The sequence below is a fragment of the Gambusia affinis genome, linkage group LG01, assembly GCF_019740435.1.
Source record: "Gambusia affinis linkage group LG01, SWU_Gaff_1.0, whole genome shotgun sequence".
Lineage (NCBI taxonomy): Eukaryota > Metazoa > Chordata > Actinopteri > Cyprinodontiformes > Poeciliidae > Gambusia > Gambusia affinis.
The window spans coordinates 5,693,926-5,719,567 of record NC_057868.1 but is presented as its reverse complement, the minus strand read 5'-3'; the positions used below and the strand labels follow the sequence as shown (position 1 = coordinate 5,719,567).

General features: G+C 42.1%; 1 protein-coding gene and 1 long non-coding RNA gene across 4 annotated transcripts in view; one reads left to right on the top strand and one right to left on the bottom strand.

The window, feature by feature from the left end:
- rarga (retinoic acid receptor gamma a) overlaps positions 1-25,642 on the top strand; it is a 54,306-nt gene that overhangs the window by 14,028 nt on the left and 14,636 nt on the right. For 2 of the 3 annotated variants that reach the window (XM_044111931.1, XM_044111924.1), the window contains exon 2: positions 2,214-2,546. In XM_044111931.1, the coding sequence (XP_043967866.1) occupies positions 2,378-2,546 (169 nt within the window). In that variant the 5' untranslated portion in view covers positions 2,214-2,377. Of the gene's footprint in view, positions 1-2,213; positions 2,547-17,063; positions 17,856-25,642 lie in introns of those variants that run through there. The other variant, XM_044111940.1, reaches the window with a different exon arrangement.
- LOC122828411 lies at positions 3,807-10,561 on the bottom strand. The gene is made up of 3 exons (XR_006370226.1): positions 6,141-10,561; positions 4,535-4,650; positions 3,807-4,394 (listed from the first exon to the last, which is right to left on the bottom strand). It is a non-coding gene; the product is annotated as an uncharacterized LOC122828411 (long non-coding RNA).

Genomic DNA, 25,642 nt, shown 5'->3' with positions numbered 1-25,642 from the left:
ACTTCAGTTTGTTCCCTGATTTATTTGAATCTAGAGAAGAAAGACGTGGAGAGCAAATACATGGTTTGCGTCCACAAAATAAATGTGGAAAAAGCTCTGAAATGATCACAGATTACAGAAACCAGGCATTTTAACAGGGGTGTGTTGACTTTTATATCCTCTGTATTGTGCTGCCTTTACGAGTGCTGCTTTGAGTTCACAAAGGAGATATCCAAATAGGCCAAACACTAGCCAAGGAAACCCAGGCTGGCCACACACCAGACACACTCACGCATAGTGGTATGGTGCTGGCAGCTGTTTTTCTAGTATATACCTCTTTTCCCATTAGTCCCATTGTGAAATCTTCTACTGACGTAATTTTGCATTTGCAGCAAAATGGAACCTCTGCATTGGGTCATTCTGCAAGTTGGATAAGGTGTAACGGGATAGAAACGGAGGGGGTTTGAGGCTGGTAATCCAAGCAAGTTTTTGGTGATGAGCTGGGAAGCAAGAGAACCAGAAAGAGGAGAAGAAGAAAGATGGTAGTCTGCGTTGGCAGGATTGGGGGTGAGGGGGGGTGGGTGCCTGTCGGTGGCTGCTTCTTCCTGAAACGTGGCCACCCGAGCCTGCCTGGGCCCTGGATGCACATGTGGAACAGTTTACTGTAATGGAACTCTAAATTAGTGGTGGTTTGAAGCTGCCTGCAGCAGTAGGGTGTAATTAACTGGCTCTGTTGAAAGAGAGAGAGCCAGAAAGAGAGGCAGGGTGGGAGTCAGTGCCTTGGAAAAAAGGCATGGGGTGAGAAGTGTGTGTGTGTGTGTGTGTGCGTGTGTATTCGTGCTTAAGCTCTCACACACACATATGACGTGTGGAGCTTTTTTGGGTGCCTGATTGCATGTATATGTGTCAGAAAGTGTGCGCTGCATATGTGGAAAGCATTCCCAGTTTTTCTTTTTTTTATTTTTTTTTTATTTCCCAAGCATGGCGCCACCCCTTAGTGCCCCCAAGTGCCCAGACCCCGTCACTGTTCCTCTGTGGGTTTTCTTCTTCTTCTTTTTTTCACTCAGTTCAGCAGTTCACCAGTTCAGCCTTAGATCTTTTCTTCCCCCACTCCCTCCCCTCTTTTCTTTGTTTATACCGAATTCATTACCAAGATTTTTTTTTTTCCCCCCTGTCTTTTCTCCCAGATTCACAAGCCACAGCAGTCCCAAATTCCTTGGCTCTGCTCTTTTTCAAAGCCACATTTTAAAAAACAAGCTGATCACACCACCCACTCATGGAATCACTCGGAGGAAGCAAAAGGCAAATAAAGAAAGCAATTTTTTGTTCCAGGTTTTTTTTTTTTTCGCCCCCCCCCTCACCCACCTTACGCCACCCCCCTTTCTTGTGTCGAAAGTCAACAGTGGGGGCATAACTGCAGCCTTGTGTGAGTGTACCTACTGCGAGCAGTCAGAGTGATGAGCAGCTTGCAGGAGGTCAGAGCCAAAATGACTCTGTGGGATTGGAGCCCGACTTGAAGGGAAGATAGTTGGAAGTGACAGCATCAGTTAGCAATCAGTGGATCTCATTTTCCTCATCCATCGAACACCCCCCGCCCCCTCCCTCATGCTCCGGACCCCGTGTCTGGGCCTCTGCTCCGGGGGCTAGAGGCACAGAGGCAGGCGGCTGTGCTAGGCTGGCAGCAGAAACAGAAGAAGTCTTTATAGTGGAGTTCTGGTGATTTAAATCATATGGCATAGCCTGGAATCACTGTAGAAGTCTGGAAACTCTTCAAAACTAAAGGAACAAGAGCTTTCTCTCTCTTTCTTTTTCATTCCTATTTATTCCTACTCCCTCCCTCCTTTCTACTCGTCCTTGTTACAACATTTCCTAAACTTCTTTGTTCCATTTTTGCTCTCTCAGTTCTAGTTCTTTTGTTTTTCTTTTCTTCCAGTTTTCCTCTCCAAGCTCACTCATTTATTTACCTTGCTTGTCTTTATCAGTTATGGTTCAGGGCATCCCATCCTTCCCAACTCCCACTCCCCTTCATCGTGATACCTGTTAGTATGAACTTTACACACTCGTCTTTCATTAAGGCTACAAAAGAACATTTCACTCTCTCACAAGGAAGATGGATGCTAAAATAAACTACAGATTTTATCCTTGGATTCATGCCAGTTAGAACCACTTGTTTTGATTTATGGTGTGAGTTTCTTTGTAAGAAGTGACACAGTTCTTTGCTCTCTCCTCCTCAGAACGCTGACTGGATAAGTGCCTCGAAGTGGACCCCGGCTTTCCCTCAGCACTTCACTGCTTACTTTGAGGACTCTGATTTTGGCTCTGTGGAGAATTTAATTTTTTTTAAGGGGCACTAGAAGAGCCTCGGAGGCCTGCTACGGATCCCTGGTGCTCTGTCGACATGGCTACCAACAGGGAGCAGCAGGTGGGTCACTTGACCGGCTTCCCGCCTGCTGTCTACCCTTTCCCCTTCAACTCCATGAGAAGCCACTCCCCCTTTGACCTGCTAGCCAACAGCAGCCTGTTTGGAAGATTTGGGGCTGACCTGCCAAAGGAGATGGCTGCTCTCTGTAAGTTTTTCTTTTCATTTTCTTTTCATCAATATGTGGGTTTAACTTAGCTGTTGTGTCTCAGCTGTAGGTGCAAACATTGGAAAGTGGAATGCCTTGAAAGGGATTTTTTTTATAACACCGTTGAATTTTTCCACATATTATTATGTTACAGCCACAACCTTTAATGCATTTCATCTAGATTTTATGTGATAGACAGGAGAAGAACTGTGATGTAGAGGGAAAGTACATGGCTTTTCAAAAATATTTGTACAAGGAAATCTGAACCATTGCAACCACCTACCTTTCAGAAGGTCCCGGAGGTTTTCCAGAGGACATTAGTGAGTAAACAGCATTTTGAAGCTCAAGAAACATAGACTGGGAAAAGACACAGTGGTAGAGAAGTTTACTCAGAAATAGGTGAGATGTTCAAATTAACTCCAATGGCAGTAGAAATCCACAGCTCTATTGCCAATGGAGTAGAGCTGTATTACAAATATTACAATAAACTCCACAGACCTGGCCTCTGGCCATAATTTTCAGTTTGCTACAATCCATGTAGAGGTCAGAGCAAAACGTGTGAAAGGTGTCAGATGAAAGAACAGTTGAATTTTTTAGCCTACTTTTCAAAGCTCTTTGTGTGGCGAAAAACGAACACCCTGAGAATATCGGCCCCGTCCCAGTGAGACATGGTGGTGTCAGCGTCATGCTGTGGGGAAAAACGGAAGCTGGTCAGAGTTGATGGAGGAATTAGATGGAGTAACACACCTGACAGTTTTAGAGGGTGTGAAAGGGCCTGGGAAGGAGTTGGACATTAAAAACGAAACCAGAAGTGCAAAGGAATGGTTTACGTCATTGCATGTTCTTGTCAAATTTCATAGCTGAAGCCAATCAAAAATGTGTAGCATGACTTTAAAACTGCTGTTTACAGACAGTCCATATCCAGTCTAAGAGTGCTGGAGCTATTCTGGAAAGAGAAGGAGGCAAAAACCTACACAAAGCTGGATGTGCCCCGAAAGATTTGCAGAAGGAAAAATGACGAACAGTGATACAGAGCAATAACTGCAGGGGAATTGCAGCAATCGCAGGACATGCGTTGTGGTTTTTATTTATTTCTTTATTTTTTACTTTTAGTGACATTTGAAAACCAAGCATTACTCTTTTGGTCCACTTTACAGCCTTGCAACAGTTTATATTTTTTTATCTATCACATAAAATTTCACTACAACACATGAAAATTTGTTGATGAAAAATGACAAAATGTAAGAAAAGTCAAGGAATACAAATACATTTACAAGGCATAGTACATTACCATCAGCTTACATTTCTGATGCAAACTGGAAAGTGGAACTGATACAACTATTTAAATTGCACTTCATTATGTGTAATTTTGTGATAAAATGGAAAATGTAAGAGTGTGATATAGGATGAGTGGTAGAAAAACAACGAGGGAAAAACAACATCCTCTCTCATCAATACAATGATTATTCTGCTGCTGTGGTTTCCTTATATGCATGGTACTTGTAGATGATGTGGTTATGACCACACACTCTGGCTGCTGCTTCTCCTATGTGTGCGCGTGTATGGGCGTGTGTGTGCGTGTGTGTAAGGCAGGCAACCCACAAGTCTGAAAGAGGAGACAAAACAACATTCTTTCTTTGTGAGGTGATGAATAATGAGCAACAACAAGTATGTGAAAATGAGCCATATTGCAGTTCTTTATTCAGGCAGAGTTTACCACAAACCTATTTGAAGAGGCAAAGGTGATCAGGAGGCCGTATTCAAAGCACATGTTTTTAGGCTCCTCTGATGTCTCTTGTAGTTGTCATAGTGGCCACAGGGGGTGCTGCTGTCCTCTGCAGTGCCAAACTGGAATGATGTATGGGAAAAGTAGCACAAAGAGGAGATTGTTGGGCATCCACAGTGTTTTTGTGACATGCAAAAATGAATAAACAAAACAAAACTAGCCAGACTAGACGTGGATGCACAGCGCTCATTGTTGAAACCACCTGCTTGTCTTTAAAACCGGAAATCTGCAGCAGGATTCTGGGACGGGGTAGATCCTCGTTCCAAACTGTTGCAGCATGGGAACCAAATCAGGTTGCTAGTTTGAGAGAAAGGAAGCCTGGAAGAGAGGAGAAAGAATAAAACCTTCTGTTGATTTAAAGGTAAGCAGGAGTTATTTGAAATCCGACCTGACTGAGGAGGTGGTGGGTGATAATGGGTGTGGGTGGCAACAGCTGAGCACCCCCCCCACCCCCAGCGCCCCAATCTCCCTCTGCCTATGTATGAAGTCCCCTTTTCTCCACGACCGCAGCATGCCTGAGCACCTCTCCAGCTTTTCAGCCGTCAATCACCACCTCACCCCCACCTCCTCCTTCTTACCGCTGCTGCCCACCTAATCCTCGAGGTATTTTCAGAAAGAGAGAGAGGGAAGGAGAAAGAGAGAGAGACACACACAGAGAGAGAGAGAGAGAGAGAGAGAGAGCACCTGGGGGTAATGTCCCAGTGTGGTGGAATCCAGGAACACGCCCTGCAAGAAAAATACACAGATGCACACGGGCAAACAGAGCATCAGAGTCAATCTTCCCACAGACTCTCTTCTGTACACGCCCACACACACACACACAACACACACAGCATTTCTTTCATCTAAAAACTAGAAACATACCCCCGATACAGAATAAAAATCCCACTGCACTGACAGATGGATTCTTTTTAGACTTTTTTTTTTTTTTTATCCTGGCATGAGTTAAAATAAAAGCAAGTATCAAAGCACAAACAGACACAGGCAACCACATGCACTGGCTCTTCCTACGCGGCTACTTGTACAGACACATCCATGTTGGCAGTGGTATCGTTCTCAGGGGCGAACGGGGGTGTATTTAGTTGAAGCTCGTTGTCAGGGCTGAAACGAGGCTCTGGCCAAAGATTGGGTCAAGACTGCTGTGACAGCTAGTTTCAACTCAACTCAGTTATACATGTTTTGCAGGTTTTTTTTTTTAGCTGTGATCACTATAATAAATACAAATGTGTATGTCGTTCCTTTGCTGATTGCCGCTGTGATTTCAGCTGCAAGGATTCATACTCTGTAATAAATTATCAAAAATTCTCATATTTCAGTGCAGATTTACTACGATATTTTAATATGTGCTTCTTTTCTCGATAAACAGATTAATTCTAAAAACTCTTAAACTCTTCAGCACTCCATCATAGTTTCCACTTGAAATTGTGGCAGCTCAGTGGAAAACTTTATCAGCTTTTAAAACATCCCATTGCTGGATCTCTTGACAAGGAATGTTACAAGTCATTTTGCTGACAGCAGTCTCATTCCCTGCTCTCTTAAAGCCTTGCCGGGAAGACAAAGGGACTGGACATTCCCCAGACTCTGTTTTTCTTTTCCTTCCACTTTTTTTTCTTTTTTTCTTGAAAAGTTGTCCTAACAGTCCTGCTCATTGTTGTCAGGCCTGTCTGAAGGCTATCCTGTGAAAATACTTTCCACATGCAGGGCACTGTGGTTATTTATGTGGGTTTCTGAGCTTAATATACTGAGCTCTATCTTCTTTCTCAGCTTCAGCTCTCTGTATTTGAAGCCAGTAAGTGACAGACACCAACCTTTGCCAGGCGTGCATTACTGCGCCGACCTGTCGGGGCACCTCCAGTAGCGACGCTTGGTTTTGGCGCAGGAGTGTCTTTGGAAATACCTGTTCTGCACAGAGCTGGGAAGAGACCGAAGCTGACAGGAACAGAGTGAACTGGCCGCCATTTTTTTTCCGCCACCAATGTCATTAAAAGGAGGAAGATGGCCCAGGAAATATGAGTCATGTGACCATGTGGGTGTGATTTCCGCCACTGCTGTCTATATATCTGAATGAATGTGCTCATCATCCGTGACATGGTCTGACGGCTCCTTTGTGCAGTTTGTAACAGAGACTGTTATCAGTTTGTCCCTGTCATTACGGGAGTCCTTCACACAAACAGTTGGAAGTCCATTAAGGCAGCTTACTGCGTGATAACATCGTCACTGAGCCCTGAAACACCTTTTTAAGCTTTTGCCAATCATGGCGGGAGAGCTCAGCTCCCCCCCCCAAGTCAGCCACAGAGATGTTTTGAAAAGTTAGTAGGTCATTTCCCTCAGCTCATATGGCCTGGCCCCAAAATCTCAACCCCTTCAAAGAGGTCTGACTTTCCCCATTACAATGTGATTCGTCGGGTTACGCTAAGTAAAAAAAAGAAAAAACAAAAGCAAAAGCAAAAAAAGAACAACATAGATGAGAGGTCCAGTTGTGAATGACGGAGGAATGGAATTAAAAGCATCATATTAATAGAATGGAATGAAAAGCTTGTTGAAACCTGTACAGAAAGCGGCTCAGCTGTGCCTCTGGTGGAGGCTGGGTGACAAGTCGGTGTAGTGCACAAGGAGCAAACATCACAAACTAAAAGCAGGCGGAGAGTCCTTAACTGCAGCAAAATGATCCCCATGTGGTGATTTTGTAACACTCACACTTGTATGAAGGGTCCTTTCTGATGGGATTTGTTGTATGAAAATGCTTAGGTGAAGGAGAGAGACTACAAATGGGAGGACTTCTCCCTCGGAGGCAAAGCAGAGCACAGACAGCACATTGTAGCACATTATTTATTTTCTTAAGTCTTGGTTTCAGCCTGCCACTACCAGGGGTGGTGAAGTTCTTGTTGATGTAGGCTTAGATATGTCTAGGTGCACATGTCCGTGGTTTGGTGGGCGAGGTGTATATTTGGAAAAAGACAGGGAGATAGAAGAGAAAGTGATTTATGTAAGGAAATAAAAATATGGTCACAGCTCTGCTACTTCTCACATGCAGGTAGAAACGTCTTTACACTGTCAAGGAATGACACGTTTATTTTGAAACAGAAAGAGGCAGCTGGTTGGAAATGAGTAGTCACCTTCCTGTTTGCTCTTGAGAACAAAATTAATCTGGGTCCAGGGGATCAGTTTAAAAGAAACATCACAAGGTCATAAATACAGAAGACAATAACATATAAGATAACAATATAACACTGAGGTGAAATTAATCTAATGCAACTTACAAAGATATCCACTCTCTTTCAACTTTTTCACATTGGGTCACATTTTAATGTATTTTATTGCTTTTTTATATGATAAATTAACACACAGCAGTGCACCATATTGAAGTGAAATGAGAATAAATGTTTTCAATTTCTATACAGATAAAAATCTGAAAATTGAGGCATATATTTGCACTTGCCTAGCTTTAGTCAATACATTATAGAACCACTGTCTCCTGCAGTTAGAGCTAGGACTGTCATTAACCATCTAGCAAAATTTGCATCCAGCAAAATTAAGAAATTTTGCTGGATGGTAAATTGTCCCAGAGATTATTGCAATAAACTGTAATATTATTGTCATGAGGCCATTTTCAACCAATAAGACTAATAAACTTTTTATAGTAAAATTTCCTAAAGAACATGTCGCACTTGAACTGGAACACATTTTAAATATCCAAAATAAAACACAATCTAAAATAATACTGAATACCTGAAACCTTAAATACTGAAACCATAGATAAAATGAATTATTAAGAATTATTAACCAAGTTGCCCTTCAAAAAAAATATTAATTATCAGAATGGAAATGATCAAGTTCATTTCATGGTGCGATTAATTGATCAGTTGATTAGTGGCTTATTTTGACAGGCTTAGTTAGAACTGTGAGTCTTTTGGGGTTTTACACATCTACAGGGTAACATTTGTGCTCACTCAGGTTGGACTTCAATTGGATTTGGGTTTAGGACTTTAACTTGGCCATTCAAACCCATGAAGATGCTTTGATCAAAACCAGGGCTGTACAATGCTATTCTGCAACTTTTGAAAGCATGCAAGCTGGAGGACTGCATTTGAGCAGCCTGGGTCTTAACCCTTCCACTTCCTGCAGCTCTCTCTCTGCTTATGACTGTTGTGCTGGTGGAGGATGAACCTGTGGATAAACTGCCGGCCTTTTGCAGGTTTTCTTCCAGGATTGCGTTGTATTTACAGGCATCAAACTTCCCACGAACTCTGACCAGCGTCTTTGTCCCTGTTGAGAAAAAGTTATTCCCACAGCATGATGTTGCAAGACTTATATACACCACTGACATGGCAGCAGGTGGACATCTAAGTAAAAGCATAGCAATGTTTTTTTTTGTTTGTTTTGTTTTGTTTTTTATAAATAATTCTGAATTATTGTAGCCAATAATGAATTCACAGTGATGTAACCTGGCTCACTGAGTCTGAGAATACCATGGTTACGGCATTTGAAGAGCAGAATAAGATGATTACTTTATTAAATACTTTATCAATCATCTTTTTTTGTCAGTTGCATCAATAGTGTCATTATTAGGAGCTCACAATTTGAACACAAATTTAGTTATTTGAACAGTCCAAGTTAGCTTAAATAAAACTTAGTCTAATAAAACTACAGAAGCTGCACTTATTGTTGATATTTGAACTTATTCTATTACTAAATGGCTTTAAGTGTTTGCCCCTTGTTTGATTAGTTTATTTGTGTCTGTTTCCACCCAACGTATCAGACTAAATCATACTCTTAGATTCTGGTTTGCCCTACTACTAGTGCCAGCACTTCATCAGAGAAACCATTGTTCCTTTCCCCACTCCTCTCTGGGATTTCTGCTCCTGTGACCATGATCTACATGGCAAATTAGTAATGCTACGGCTGCAGGGTCTGTCTTTGTGTGTGTCGCTGTACGATGACAGCATGTGTGGAGCTGTTTGGATGCATCCCTGACCTATCGGTGAAATGTCTTTAATAAACAGCTCAGCATCATCTGACAGCCCTGCTTTCATCTCCCTGGGCAACCACCAGCATCAAGATGACAGCTCTCCACATCTTTTTTTCTTCAGAATTCCATTCTTGAGAATGTTTACGTAAAGAGTAGGAAAGGCAACATTTTGACACTGGTTAAAGAACATAGGTACACCAACCAGGCATTTTAAGACTAATACCCATTTCCATTTTTTGTTCTTATTGGTTTGTGTTTTTTAAAGTCTAATCTGTCGATCTCAATTCTTTGTTCCTAACGAGTGTATCTCACAACAGAAGAAGTGGTGGTTTTGAATACGACAGAAAATGAGAGAGTCACAATAGTATCCATATTTGTGCTTCGAAGCTTATGTCATAGACTGTTTGAAGAATGAATTTCCGCATCGAAACACCTGCTGTCGGCTAATGACATAAAAGACTGAACATTTTGGGCAGTGTTATTTCTGACACTTTTAAAAATAAGGGAAACTAATTCTGAGAAAGAAAATGATGAAGAGATTTGAAGGCAGATACTGGTAAAAAAAAAGCAGCAGTTATAATTAACAACAACTGATCATAACCACCTTTCTCATAATTTTAGCCCAGTTCTACGGAAACCATTAATAGCTACTATGAGGCACTTTACGCCCATATGTTGTTTGTGTGGCATTTCTGACTTACTATCAAAAGTGGCAAGTAGTAGTGGGTGAAACCCAAAATGCATGAGCTGAATTTAATTTCCTTCATGAATACTTATCTGTCAAGGTAAATATTTTAAGCTAATTTTTCTGTTTCCCAACTATTTTAAAAGAAACTAACTATATTAGTCTATAATACCCCTCATTAGGTCCATTAAATGTTGTGAAATGATTGACCCAAAAAAATGTGCATCATTGTGAGCAGGCTCTTCGTTTTCTGTAAAATATAAATATATAAACAAAGCATATAAATATAGATGTAAAAAAATATATAAATATAAATAAATAATGAAAAAATGTTTGTTGTGCATAATTTTACCTCTTGCTAAAAAACATAAAAAGAGTATTGAAGAATATAGGGTTTTTAATAAGATGCAGTTCTGAGTAACCCTCTAAAAAAGGCATTTAGTTATTGAAAAAGAGAGCAAAACAGGTTTTCAAGAATGTTGTTGTACATTACATTACATTTTTTATTATTTTTTTGTGTGCGTAATTTTGTCTGTTTGTGTATTTTAGGATGAAATTTACCATTCTTTCCTTCCTACAAGTCTTTTGTACATATTTTAAACTAAAGAGAGCAATTATCCTTTTGGCTGTTTTCTTGAAGCCACCGACTTCTATTCAAAATGCTTATTTTTCAATGGAGTATATATATATATATGTTGTGAAATGATTGATATATATATATATATATATATATATATATATATATATATATATATATATATATATATATATATATATATATATATATATAAAAAATTCAATGTTAAGCTTCAGAGTTTTGCATATTGCTGTTTTCCACTGGAGAAAGATTATTTTTCACTGATAGTATAACTATCAATGTCCACATATGGAATGGAAAAAACATTTTGATGACAATTTAATGACTTGGTAAAAATAATTGGTCGGAATGTTGCTGTCAGCTTTTATTCTCCCTTGAATATTACCACATCTTCTCCCACAAACAAAGTTGTAGTCTGCACTGACTATTTGCTGCTCTGATTTCATCCATTCAAATCCTTTTATTTAAAATGTCCTTACCTTTTTAAAATCCCTCTTCTGATTTTTGTCTTTACTTTTTATCTTCTTTTATTTCTGTGCTATCTCGAGCCATCTTTCCCTGAGTTCTGTAAACATCTTGCATCTTTTACATGAGTCAAGACAGTGCGCACACTCGAGTGTGTCTGATGCACGCCTGCGAATTTGAAACGTCTGCAAGGGGGTTTGCTGAGAGTCAGAGGCAGCAGAGTGTTCTACAGCTTAGACATGATGACAGATAAAGATAAAGAGGCTGCTATTAAAAATGGGAGGGCTATGTTTTCAGCCGTGCCTTTTGAGAGCAAATGCAATGAAGTGAATGTGCAAGGGCAAGAACGAAGGGCTGAGTTTTTTAAGGTGTGGTGGGTGAGTCCATGGGAACAATATGTATGTGTGAGGCCGTGGGGGAGCGGGTGTCAGGGTTGGGGTGCTTTGGCTGAACAGCAATGAGATCTGTCACTTCTCCTGCAAGAAAAAAAACAACAAAAAAAAAACCATGGGCAGCATAAGGTCATAACAAGCCAGATAGAGGTGGAGAAAGAGTGGAAAATACTTCTCTGAAAGATGGCCAAGGCTGATAGCCGTCTGAAAAGTAGCGTTGTGGGACCAGCATGTGAACTGAGGCAAACATGGCAGCTTATAAAACTAGAGCTCTCATGTCTCTCTGTCTCTCTCTCTTTATCAGCAGTGCAACACTTTCTAAACAGATAGATGAGAATGAGGCTGATGACTGGATAAGGGGTTTTGCTATGTGTAAATGTGAAGGCTATAAATTAAACAAAAATAAAAAAAGAACACTTGGACTACATTAAAGCCGCACAACATACTCACTTGTCATCATCGCTGCACTATAAATGTGTGTATATGTTGCAATCAAAAAGCACTGATTAGATGGAATATGCAGTGTGTTTAATGTTTCTGGGCTCCATGCTTTAAAATTCTCCTTTTCAATCATTTATTTGACAATTTGAATGAACTTTCACTGTCCTTAATGCTTACAGCTGACTTAAATCTAAGTGATTAAGATTACAAAGCTGACAGAGACTAGTGGGTATGTCCTGATGATAGAAAAGGAAGAAAATAGTCAGAAAATTGTGGTTTTAGCATCATCAGTATCATCATTGCAAAACTCAACAGCAATAGTGCAGTTTTAAGTTTTTTGAACGTTGTGGACAAAAAAAGTAAAAGGAAATACCGGTAAGTACTTTATCAAAAATGCCAGCGTTTATCTCAGTAAATATATTAGTAATATATTTATTGATTTTTAAGTCATGCAGATGTCGGTAGCAACCCAACATATTCAACATATATAGACGTCATTCATCCATCCTTGGTCAGTGGATTGTAGAGACACTTACTGAAATTTATTTAATATTTTAGTAAAGGCCTTTGTTGGTTTCAGGTTATTTCCTGTATGAAGAAACTAGTCGCATGCATAGATTTACAACTGGACTTTTATCAGGTGATTGACTGGGACATTCTTGCATCTTTATTTCTTCTCTCCATTCATTCTTAAATTATAAGACACCAGGCTGTTGCCATTTCCTGGAAAATAGTTCCATAATATTTTAATCATCTTGTCAACTCCAAACGTCACTGTTGGAAGGTTTTTAGTGCAATGTCCGAAGGCATTTCTGTTCAAAACATGCCATGTGGAATGACATCCAGAGAGTGAAACTTTTCTCTCATCTCACCAGATTGCATTTCTCCACATTTCGACAAGCTTCAAAAGCTTTTTCTTCGTCATTAGAGTGTTGTGCAGTGAGCAGACATAGAGAATCTGGTTGTTGTGGGGGTTTTTAAACTGTATTTTCCAATTCAGTTTCTTTCTGAAGCTCGTCTGACCCTTCAGAAACTACTCCAATATTTTTTTATTCTCTTGTAAAACATCTTTCATTGAGAGCACCATGGCGGCTTGTTTACGGTAAAATTACTGTCTTTTCGCTTTGGCATTGTAGCCACAGCTGTGCTCACTGTAACATCTGGTAGATTATTATGTATTTAACCAGAAGCAGGGCTGCACAGTGGCACAGTTGGTAGAGCTGTTGCCTTGCAGCAAGAAGGTCCTGGGTTCGATTCCCGGCCCGGGGTCTTTCTGCATGGAGTTTGCATGTTCTCCCTGTGCATGCGTGGGTTCTCTCCGGGTTCTCCGGCTTCCTCCCACAGTCCGAAAACATGACTGTCAGGTTAATTGGTTTCTCTAAATTCTCCCTAGGTGTGAGTGTGTCTGTGAATGGTTGTGTGTCCTGTTTGTCTCTGTGTTGCCCTGTGACAGACTGGCGACCTGACCCCGCTTCTTGCCCGGGACACAGCTGGAAATGGGCACCGACTCCATTAGGGACGAAGGGTGTTCAGAAAATGGATGGATGGATGGATGGATAACCAATAGCATAAGCTTGGTTGGCTAAAATAAGGTTGTAAAGGTTTGAGAGTCCTCTCTTATCCATCATGACATGCCTCTTGTGTGAAGCCTTTTTCTGTGTGCGAAGCCTTTTTGTAGGTCATTAAAAAAGGACAGAATCAGCTCATATTAATTTGCCCTGTTAAGGAGAGAGATTTCTTTCTATATGTGTTCATGTTTTAGTGTGTTTCTTGGCTTTTTAAGCTCTTTATTTTCACATTCTATGCATTAGTATGTGCAGTCATTACCCACATTAGTTGGTGATTTTATGTCAATATCTTCATTGGAAGAAAAAATATTTAGAAGTTCAGCACCCACTTTCTCAGCTGCATTTTATGTTTAGGCATACATTTTTCCTGTTTAGTAAAAAAAGACAAAGCATATGGCTTTTCATAAATGCAATCTGGTTCTTGCATATTATCAATCTGACTGTGTTGGAATTGAGCCCATGACCTCCAGTAGTCTGCTTCTGCAAGTCCACACACTGGACACTTGCCAAATTTAAAAAAAATCCCTACATTCCTCTTTCAAAGTCGCTTTGCTGCTTTAAAGTGTTGGCTCGTCTTTATTACCTCACACAAAACTGAGTTTTTTACGGTTTGGCTGAAAGCTGAATGGCTGTATACAGAGGAAGTGGCAACAATGTGTTGTATATGTCTTATCTGTAATTGGCATCAGAGTGTCAGACAGTAGTAAACCTGATTTTCCTGGGCTGCTGCTCACGTGCAGCTAAATGGAGACTTTGTCCAGCTGTCCTTTCTGTGAAACTAAATAAAAAAAAAACAAAAAAAACAGTTTCTGCTCAAAAAGATTTTAAGTGCTTTCTTTGTTAAATTTCTCATATTAAACTCATTCGAGGATAGGAGCCAACACCAAATGACCAGCAATTTGGCAGTTGGTGAAAATGAGATATTTCCAAAAACCAGAAATGAATACAGAGAACTTTGTCAACTAAAACAAATCACGCAGTCAGGAAAAAATGGCCGTGGGGAACTTGATGAAATGGAGAGCATTCGCAGAAACAGAAGGGGAGAGAGAGAAAAAAACCACAAAGAATTAAAGGAAAAAGAGATGGAGAGACTTGTGAGCCAGATTTGGGGAGAGAAAGAGGGAGGGCAGGATAAGTTTGGGGGGAAAGTTAGTGGCCCTGTGGGGGTTTCTTCTGGAGTTCAACCTCTCTGGCTAGGGAAGGAAGAGGAGGAAGGGAGGGGGAAACAGGGAACAACCTGGGTCAGCAGCAGTATGGAGTATGTGTAGATTAGATGTCTAAACTCGCTCTGCAAACTCTCCAAAGCCCTGGAAGACTTGCTAGTGGTCTCGGTTACCGCCTCAAAGACCGTCAAAAGAAATATTAAAAAACAGAAATCGACAAGGCTCCATAAATCTAAAAAACAAAAACAAAATAAAAACACAGAGGAGTCTCTAGTGTAAGTGCATGATAAAAAGTGATAGTGTTGCAGCTCACCAGTCCAAAAATCTATTACATAGAGCTTTTTGATCACCTGGGATTATCCAGTTTTTGGTTCCCAGAATCCTGGATGAAATTAGCATCTGGGCAAGAAAAAAGCAAGGCAGAAAGGAGACGAAAGAAGAGAACAGAATGCATATTTAATAATTGTGACGAGCAATGTGGACTTGAAATTTTCTCACAGCATCTTGTGATATAGCGATAACAATCAAAGTGATAATTAAAAACATTGAAAGAGAATAATATCAGAGCCCAACAAAAACAAATACTGCTTAAAAGTAATACTTACCCATTTTAAAGTAAACATTATGTTCATTACAACATCTATAAGTAGTAACACTGAACAACTAGACAGTGCCTAATATGAAATCAGAACTAAAAATACTGATACTTCCTAATGCTTTCATGGAACTAACGCTGACAAAAAAACCCCCCAAAAAAACCTCAGCAGTAAGAATCACAAACCCAACCAAAATGTGCATTTCTAGGATAAAGATAATTAGAATTTATTGCAATATTAACACTTCTAATCACAACCCTCATGATAAGACATCCTAGAAAGGAAAAAGGTTGCATTTAGCTTCCAAATTAATAAATTAGATCAACAATACAGTCACCAAAATACCCATGGCTGACAGAAAACAAAATGAACTCCAAACTAATTTTTATGTTTTCAACTCAGCTGTGACTAAGACAACTTTTAAAAGCAGAAATGCACATCATACACATTTATAAAAAATAAAAAAAAATCTGGCAAACATTTAGCCTCTCAATCAATGAAGGGGCTTAAAGCTAAGAGGCAGGAATGAAAATAGAAGAAAAAAAAGCTGCAACATCACTGATGGAAGCAGTTTGTCATCCAACCTAAACGCTTTTGCTCTTGCCGTCATAAAGCCTGTTTTTATGACCTGACAGCTGTACGAAGAAACGTATAAAAACTGCTGATGCTGTTCACTGTCAGACAGGACAAAAGAGCTCTTTAAATGTGCGCCTGTCTGTGTGATAAGTGTGCAGCCTGCATTTGAGTCCGACTTTCTGTATGCGGCGACTTAAGAAAACAAACCAGACGTCTCAGAGCCAGAGCAGTCGCTTTTGGGTCAACAAACACCGTAATGAAAATCAATCAAACTGGCCAGAAATGGAAAAAAACAAAAGCATGGTTACTTTCATCAGACAGGGAACGGGTGAAGTGTTAGACTGAAAGAGAAAAAAGAGAGAGAGAGAGAAAGACAGAAAGGATGGGGGTAAGGAGTGAGGGCACAGTGTGTTTATGGAGTGTAGCCCGCAGCACAGATTGACAGGAAATGGTGTCTTTTTTGCCTTCTGGGCTGAACCACTTGTACCGGTTTGACAGGGGTGGAGATGAATGTGAAGAGCTCACAGAGTCTGCCTATTCCATTATCTTATATCTCCCATTGTATCAGGATGTTTGCTGTAGCCCAGCCAGAGTCTATCAGTCTGCTGAGCAACAGTTAGGACCAGCGACTGGCTTTTTTATTGACCGTGGACTGCCTATTGATTTCCCTCCCCCTGATTTACTATCGATGTGAGGGTGCTGCTGCTGCTGCTTTTGGAAATTGAATTGCTTTCATCAATACTCTTGAACAGTGAGCACGAAAGAAGATGGCAAGCACTTCGCGGCAGAAACACGAATGACGGGAGGGCTTCCGTTTACGCGTCAAACGTCATGTCCTGTGCTGTCCGAGTCCTTGCATCAGCTTCGGCGGGTATAAATCACAAATGAGGTCAAGTGAGCCTGCGAGGAGTGTGTCTAGCACATGGTGTGTTTGTATATTGGAGGTATTTGTCTGTGTAAATGCACTGCTGGGATTGAGCAAGGCAGCCCTCATTCATCACTGTAAAAGTACTTCCTGAGGGGAAAGGCAGAAAGCGCTGCCCCGTCCTCTGGTCCCTGGAGCAGACAGAGAGGAGGGAGAGATTTTCTCCCCCCCTGGCATCTGGTTTCTGGGTTCAGCCACATCACAATGTTCTTCCTCTCTGTCTCTTTCTATGTCTCTGACTCTCTCTTTGACAAGCACATATACACCAGGCCTGTGGCTGGGGCTTTAATATGGTTATGATTAGAGACGGGGGGCTCGGTAAGGGGTGGGGGAAGAGAAAAGGGGCTCATATTTACTGCCGAAAACTGGGGGAGGTGCTGTGCGGAGCAGATCTGAATTGAAGATGCGTGGGGAAAAAGGGGTGTTTCGTTTTGCATCAAGCACGAACGCAGCACAGGCATGGGAATAAAGTTTTGCCCTTTGAGCAGATCGGTTGCTCCTCTCGTGCAAGCTCCGCTGCCGGACAGCACCCATCACTCCTCCCTCCCCTCCTTTTGGTTCCTCTGCTCCCCGCCTCCTCTGGCATTCTCTCTGACTCTCTCCACCCCCTCTCAGAGCGTCATGCCTAGGCAGTTGGTTCACTCCGTCGTGTCTGGGGCTCAGCGAGAACTCTGAGAGGCTGTTATTTAGGTCTGTTACAGCGCACCGAGCAGGGGAGGGGGGGAAAGCAGAGAGGCAGAGATCAGCCCTCAGGAACCAGATCTGCATTCCAGCCGGGACGGAAAAAAAAGTGGGGGGAAAGCTCGGCATCTGCAGGGACAGAGAGTGACAGCAAGGGAGAAGTTGAAAGGGGAGGGAAGCGGGTCCAGATAGCTGCGGCAGGCTGTGTTGTTGTCACTGCCTCGGTGAGTGACGTGAGCAGTGGAAGCAGGACTGTAGCGGCAGGCAGGCAGGCAGGACTGAGCCTCTTAGTGATTTGTGCTGAGGGGTGGGGGGAAACATGTTTGACTGCATGGAAGCCCTGGGAATGGGCCCCCGTCAGCTCTATGATGTCACCAGCCGCGGTGCGTGCATGCTGCGGAAGGCGAGCCCCTTCTTCCCGGCTTTGGACCCCTTCGCCTGGACGGGCAGTGCCAGTGTTCGGTGTAAGTGGCTTCCAGCTTGCCTTCGTGTGTGACACACTCCATTCTTTCTAGTTCTCTCTCTTGCTCTCTCTCCCTCACGCATGCACACAGACACAAACACACTCCTTCTTGTTGGTGTCTTATTTACCCCTCCGGGCTCGAGTGAGGGGGCTGCTGTCAGGGGGCTGCAGAGCAGGACAGGAAAAGACTGGGACAGACAGTCTCTTCTTTCCTTTTCTCTCTTAGCAGCCAGCTTCGGCTGCTCGGAGATTAAAACAGAAACTTTCCACGGGGATGCTACATTAAAAGAGTTAGCTGTGTTTATTTACTTTGGTGACCTCATGAGAGTCAAGTTCCAGTCACAATAAGAGCCACTTGAGGTTTGAACTTGGCTTGTTAAAGTAGAGTGACAGGAAGCAAATTCCTCTTAAAAACTATTCCCTTCCGTTGCTCATGTCAGTTTTCTAAAGCAATACTGTCTTTGGGAGTTTTCATGTGTCTCCTGTAACTTTTATGGGTCAGGGATTTGATTTATGCTTAGGGAAAACCAAACAGCCTCGAATTAATAAACTGAGGAATTATTTAGGGAATAAATTAATGAGGAACTAGGAGCACACACAAAGTCCTGACAAAGCAAAGGGGCCAGCTCTCTCCGCTCTCTCTATCTCCCTGTTGTTGCTCTGTCGGACTTAAGAAAAGCCTCTGTCACTTAAGCCAACTGGGGTCCATTTTTCTACAGCCTTCGGTGTGGCTACTACTGCCATGCGAGTGTGTGATAGTTGGAAAAAACACAATAGGTGTAAGTGGGGGAAAAAAAAAACTGGACGGAGCCAAGCCAGTTATGATATGCGGAGTGGAAAGCATTCAAGAATGTACGAAAAGCTGGAGGTGATGGGGGACCTTTCTTTTCTTTCCCTTTTTTTTTTATCTTGCTTTCTTCTGCGAGCTTATCCTTCTGCTTTTTGTTCCTTGTTACTGCGTCTTGGTGGGGGGAGTCATCTGTCTTCATTAATCGTGAAGACACCAGCATTTCAGTGGCCGTCATGCACACTGGCTGAGCTTTAATGAAGACAGATGCCCTGTCAGCGGAGGCTGAGGCCAGAGGGGACTCAAGCCAGCCCCAGCCTGCTCTGATACAGCTAAGCAAATCCCAGATCATAACAAGATGAGTTTTGTTTATTTAATCAGGCCTCTCTTTTTGATGTATTCTCACACTTGGATGCATTTAAAAGAACATTGGCGCTTCGGGTGACAGAAACGTACTTGTTATATTTCAGTTTTCACTCTTTGTTCCCCAAAATCGAAGATGCAAGAAGTGCCAGGAAGCTACCCCAGGGGTAGGAGAGCCAAGTCTAGCAGAGCAGAGCAAGTGGAGGCTGGTTTGGTGTACTGTTTCAAAACCCTCTGTGCTCAGTAACCTTTGTAAACAAGGCTGCCCTATCACCACACAACAAGCCATAATGCCTCTCTTTGCTGAAGCGGTTGCTCCTCATTGTCCTCATCAATGAGGTTGATGAATTGATGTTTGAGTCTGATATCTCATTAAGTTCAGCCAGCTGCAGCACAACAGAGGGACCTGCCCGGCTCCTTATGCCATACTCACAGAGGGATGATCCCTGCATACCAAATTAAGCGCTGTCTTTTTTTTTCTTTTTTTTTTTTTTTCTGAGAAGTCATTTGACTCAACCGTGATGCTTGAAAATGAATCAAACCGTTCTTCTACTTCTTCTTTTTTTTTTCTCAAGTAAAAGTAGTTTTAATCTCTAGCGAGGCAGAAATAAATAGAAATTGTAATTTTCTATAACAAAATGCATTAAAAATGTTTGCCCCACTAAATCTTCCAGCAAATGAGTGTAAACTGTTGTCCCGGCAGTAAATCCGCAGTGGTGATAAGTGTCACTGCCGTTGGCTGTTAGCCAGGGACAATCGGCTGACTTAAAAGTGCATGGTAGGTTTTCCTGTTTTTGTCCTCAAGTAGGGAGACCTCAATGTCAGGGGTTAGTGAGAGGCTACGGCCTGGCCAGTGTCAGGGTTGCTGCATGTGTGGCTCGCTGAAAAGTGGACCCTTTCAACCAGCCCGGCCTATGTAATGCTCTTAAGTGCCTTATGCCACAGAGCTGGTACTACATCTGAGCTTCCCCACACATAGGGATAATGGACACTGATTTAGTCATATGTCAATGAGAACTGAATTAGTCAACTTCTAGGCAAGCCATTTGAGGGAGCCTATGCACACCAACCCCTTCACTGTCAATTTTCATTTGCTAGAAGAATGAGGCAATTACGCTTAGCAGTTGCGAGGGGTCAAAAAAAGGGAAAGTGTGTTTTTCTCATCGATGTCTCTGCACCACAGTTTGGATTTTCGTTTTGATACTCTCATGAGCCTGAGTAGTAATGTCTCTAACACACTTCCACAGTCACACACACTCTCTTTGTTCCCGCCCTCTCCTCCCCAATGTGCTGTTTGGAGGTGATCTGAGCAGCTAATTAAAATAAGGTTGTACATCTCAGCATCAGTGGCCGAAGAAATAGGAGTTGCCTGTGACCGCTGGCACATTGTCGGCCTGATAATTTTCTCTCTGATAGAAGTCTGCAGTTATTTCATTATAATTACAAAAGATTCAATTAAAAGATTAGGAAGCCTGGGGGCGGGGGGGAAGGAGCTGGGTATATAGATAGCACTATCTTGTGTGAGAGGATGTGTGTATGCTTGTGTAAGAAAAGGACGGAAATGCAAAGTAATACCATTTAAATTCTGTCAAAGAACTGCAACTATATTTATGCACATATACATAAATATTGTTAACCCTTTGAAGAGATAACAAAACATGGTGTTGAAGTTGGGATTAATTAAGTTGGTTGGAGGTCTCTGATCTGTAACGGACAGATACAAGTAATAAGGCTTATTACACTAAAAAGGGATTTCAAGGAAGAAATGTAGGAGTAAAAAAAAAATCTCTTTTTTCTTTGTATTTTTAAAGTTAACTCAAGCAGTAACATTATAAGTAGAGATGAACAGATCACAGTTTTGTGATTGACTTTGATCTTCATTATTCTGTAACTACCTTGGCCTGCTGATTCTGGCTGCCCTTCAGAAACTCTGATATTAGAAGATGAAAGTACAGCAAGTATGTTGTGGGCCTTTCAGCTGTGTGTGATCATTTATCATTTATAGGAGTAGAGCCAATGTTACACTCTGTGTGAGACAGAGAGAGAGAAGGTAAAATTGCTATAAATTGTGTGCAGCACCTCCTATTAATTCTTTTCTTTGTTAGCTTTGCTAAAAATAGCAATCTCTATGTATATTCTCTTGGAAAGTTTGGTTACCTTGTTTCTGAGGCTTCTCAAAGGCTACCAATATGCATATTAATCATGTTATTGCAATAGGGTGCAAAGTGAGGCACTGTTACCTTAGAGCAAGAAGGTCCTGGGTTCAAATCCCTGCCTGAGGTCTTTCTGCATGTTCTCCCTGTGCGTGCTTCAACTCTCTCTGGGTACTCCGGCTTCCTCCAGCAGTCCAAAATCACGACTGTTAGGTTGATAGGTCTCTCGTAATTATCCTCAGGTGTGAGTGTGTGTGTCTATGTTGCCCTGCGATGTACTGGCGACCTGTCCAGTTCCCCGCGTCTTGCCCACTGACCAGTCCCCCCCTTGCGATACTGTAGGGATAAGTGGCTTTAGATAATGGTTGAATGGATGGATTATTTGTTGTAGCCTGGAAAATATTTTCGTAGCTTCAGGACCTTTTTCAGATTGACTTGAGTGGCACTGTCACACATCCCCGTTCGCAGATCTGTCTCATCCCACAGTAATAGCTGAGTCCATGAATGGGCAGAGCAGCCTATAAATAAACTGTCTCAATTCATGCAGTTCCTTAAAGTTTTTTGTTTTTTTCTTGTTTTGATTTTCAGGTGAGGCTTTGCTTATGCATAAACAAGACGGATTGTGTCTGTTTGCAAAATCCCACCCGTCAACTTATGCTGGTGTTTACATGTCTATTGGGGGGACTGTGGGCACTCAGACTGCATGTCGAATGCAGAGACAGACAATGTGCCAGGACTGGATTCTTCAAGTCGGTGCTGGAATCCAGCTCTGCTCTAAAAGCAGTTTATAGCCCTCTCCGCAGCATCAGTTACACCGCTGTAAATAAAACCAATCAACCAAAGTATGGATGATAAATCATGGACTGGTTGCTCGTGTTTTCCTGAAGTTTGTGGTGCGTTCTTTTCCCCCCCGAAAGAGTCTGTTTCACAAACTTCTTGATTTCGTAACATTATGAGAAATCCTTTCTCAGCTGATGGTTCGTGGAGGCCAAATGTTTGAGTTTGGAGTAAAAATGTGAACCTTTGGGAGTTCTTTCACAATGTTTTGTTGGTTCACGTTATTGTGGCAGCCCACTCCTACACCCATGTCTGGCTGCTGCCATTGTAGCTGTTTACTGAGAACAGCTCTCTGGCTGCCAAGCACGTTTTTCCTATGAACAAAGGTGCGGGCAATTTGCAAACTTTCTGTGTATGTGTGTGGGCTTTATTAGAACAAGCACCTGAGAGTTGCATATGTGAGCATGTGCGAGGTTTGTTTATAGCACATACATTTAAGGCCTCGTGATAAATGTGAGGAGTACGGTACTGTCACCAACATGTTATTGACTGACAGCCAGGCTCAAATGTTGCTAAGGGGTTTAGTGTTATGAAAAAATGTAGGCCGGGACTGGAAACCCAGGAGAGCATGACTGTCCTGCCTCTGTGTTTGTGTGAATGGGTTGTGTTTACGCAGCCGACGGCACAGGGCAGGGAGTGGTGAGCGACTGGTGCTGGACAGCTATTATCTGAGCACAGAGGTGGAGAGTGATGGGGAGGGATAGAGAAGGCCCCGTTGGAGTTGTTTTCCCTCAAACATTAGTCAAATTCTGCCAGTGTGTGTATGAGCAACTGCCATGAACATCCTTGTGGTAATGGTGCATTAGTTCATTTGTATATGCCAGCATAGATGAGTTGTTTGTGTATTTATGTGTTCGTTTCGGCGTGAGCGTGCCTTTGCCTGTATACTTTGGCTGTGAAGGGGGAACAGGTGTGCACAAACCGACATGCCTGTAATTGTACGCTTGTAGCTGCTAGTTTGGGATAAGATGAATGGCACAAGAGAATTTCACGGATGCCCTCATGTAAATCTTTAAGTGTTTCTCTTTGTTTGTGTTCAAGACATATGGTCACTGTGAATAATCAAGTTGAATTAGGAAATAGGAAAATGTGATACCATGTAGAGAACCTTGTGTACATGTGGTTAGTGATTAAAAGTCTCAGTTTTTTCAGCCTAACAGTGTCTTCATTAGGTAGCTGCATCTACACAACAGGGCAGTAACTCAAGAACTATTTCCTGTCTTACTTCATAGATTGGCCTGCAGGCTGCATGACTGGTTGCAGACTTTTTAAACTACTCTAAAGGCATGTAAATCTATTCCCAGACAACCACAGCTGAGATGCACTGTTCACCGGCAAGAGCTGCCTCATAGATCATGCAAGCTGGCTTGCTTGCATGTTTGACTTTAGCATAAGCACTGTTGCTAAACTAGAAAAAGCATGACTCAGTGTTTGCTCTTTCGCAGAAACTTTCTCAACCACAACTCTTTCCACACATTATAAGTTTTACTATGTCCATATATTCATTCAAACTACAACCCAATTAAACATCTTCTTAGGTGGAGACTGCGACTCGTCGAACCAGTATCTGCTGCTAAATGCTGCAAAATTGCATTGCTAGGAATTATTGAAATAAAAAAAATAAAAAAGTATGTGTTGTTAATATGTAACTATTACTGACTACAAAAGGTTAGAATTTTATCAACTTTGGCTGTTTTTGTTTCTTTTTTATGCCTGTGAAGTGTTAATCTATCTTCCTTTTACTGCATGAAGGCAGCAGTTCTGAAGTAATAAAACCAATGTTAACACACTCACTGATTCATTGAGCTGCTGTGGAAAATTATTTCTCTGAAGCAGAGACAAGAGGGGCATTATCACTTACACACATGATACACTCTCATGAGCAGGCAGAAGGGGAAAAAGCACATGCTCCTCAGTGGTTTCAAACAAGCTGATAATCTATTTCCTCTTAAGCATGACCTGTAGCTGATTGAGAGTTTGCTGTAAATGCCCTGCGATCAGACCTGAATTAAACAGTTAGACAATAAACCAGAAAGAAAGCAGATTCCTCTTTTGTCTCAACAGAACTGTTTGTATTGTCAGCAGTGCATTCATACATGTTAGAGCAGTGAATCATAAGCAAAAAGAGCACACGTTGAACAGTTTTTGTTTTTTTTTCTATTCCACATGCCAATTACCCACTTAACTTCCTGTTGCGACACCTTGGAGGAGGAAATGAATCACAGAGTGGCTTAAATCTACACACTCGTCAGAGTTTTTGAGCTCTCCGCCCAGGCACAAGGTTGGGCAACTGGTTGGCGGTTGGTTGCCAAGCAAGAGTGAAAAACTTTCATATGCCTCATTGCTCCACTGGGCCACTCAAAGCAGAAGTTTCTCAGCGACTTCTACATCAGATATGAGTCCAGGGTGTTTGTGCCAGTTTAGGGGACTGCCTCTGTTGCCAGGAAAAAGAAACAAGTCACAATGTATATGCATCATAAATCACTCAAAGTTGAGTTTTGCTGTCGATCTGTGCATTGTTTGTTATAGATTTTTGTATGAAGGAGGGGGTAAATAATTTCCTCTGAGCATCTGCATTTGTGGGAAGGACTCGTTCACTGCTCTGTGCGGGTGAGAACGCTCACTCTGATATCAGGCTTTGTCTTTTCACGCTTTTGACCACTTCCCAAAAAAAAAAAACAAAAACGTGCTGGAGTGAATACTACTGTTGTTGTTTACATTATCCTCTTTTCCCCTCACTTCCTCTGACAGAGCGAGGGCTGCAGCCACCGCTGGGCTACTTCTACTTTTGAAGGTTTCTATTGTTGCGGGGAGGAAGCAATAGCAATTGAACGAGCACGAGTGGCCTTGCCAGAGACAGACAGGTGAGAGCCAGGCTGCAGATGGTGGGAGGAAGTCTGCGAGGACGAGAAAAAAAAAAATACAAGGATCAAAGAGACAGGGTTTCCCTCGATGACTGCTCTCTCTCCTTTTCTCTCCTCACCTCAACTGTCTGCATGCCTGCGCTCCTCGTCCGCTTCCTTGCCTGGCCGCCAGTTATTCTGTCTTCCTGACATGATCAATGGCCCAGGCCAGTGCGGGGCTGCCAGGTTCGGGTTCACTCTCCAGTCACAGGAGGTGAGACGCGTTCCCCCTGTCTTCTGGTGGGCAGATGAAGAGTCAGTTGGAGCTCACCGCAGGGACATGCGAGACAGATTTTTTCCACAGATCTGCACTTGACTGTCTGCTTTTTTTTTCTGCATGTGCCACTCATAAAAGGCCACCAACCAGAAAAAAAAAAAAAAAAAAAACCTTGATTGAAATCGTATTTCCTAGAATTTTCTCTCTCTTCTAAAGCCTCCTTCCCCGGGTTTTGTGCAGGGACATTTGAAGGAAACGTTTTACGGGGGGACTGGCAGTTTGTGTGTTTGAAGCCAACTTGTGTTTCTTAAGTTGACAGGGTAGTGTGGTACAGGAAAAGAGGTGGGGGGGGATTGTCGGTGGGGGAGTGGGCGGGTGCGGGCCGCCAAATGTCGGCTTGGCCAACTCCATCAAGAAAATATCAAAAGGTCCTTTATGAGGTGCTGTAAAGAAGAAAGGGTGTTTTGAAAGCGACCAACAGCCTGCAGGGGTAATTCCACTTCTTAAAATGTGCCTGGAGGAGACATG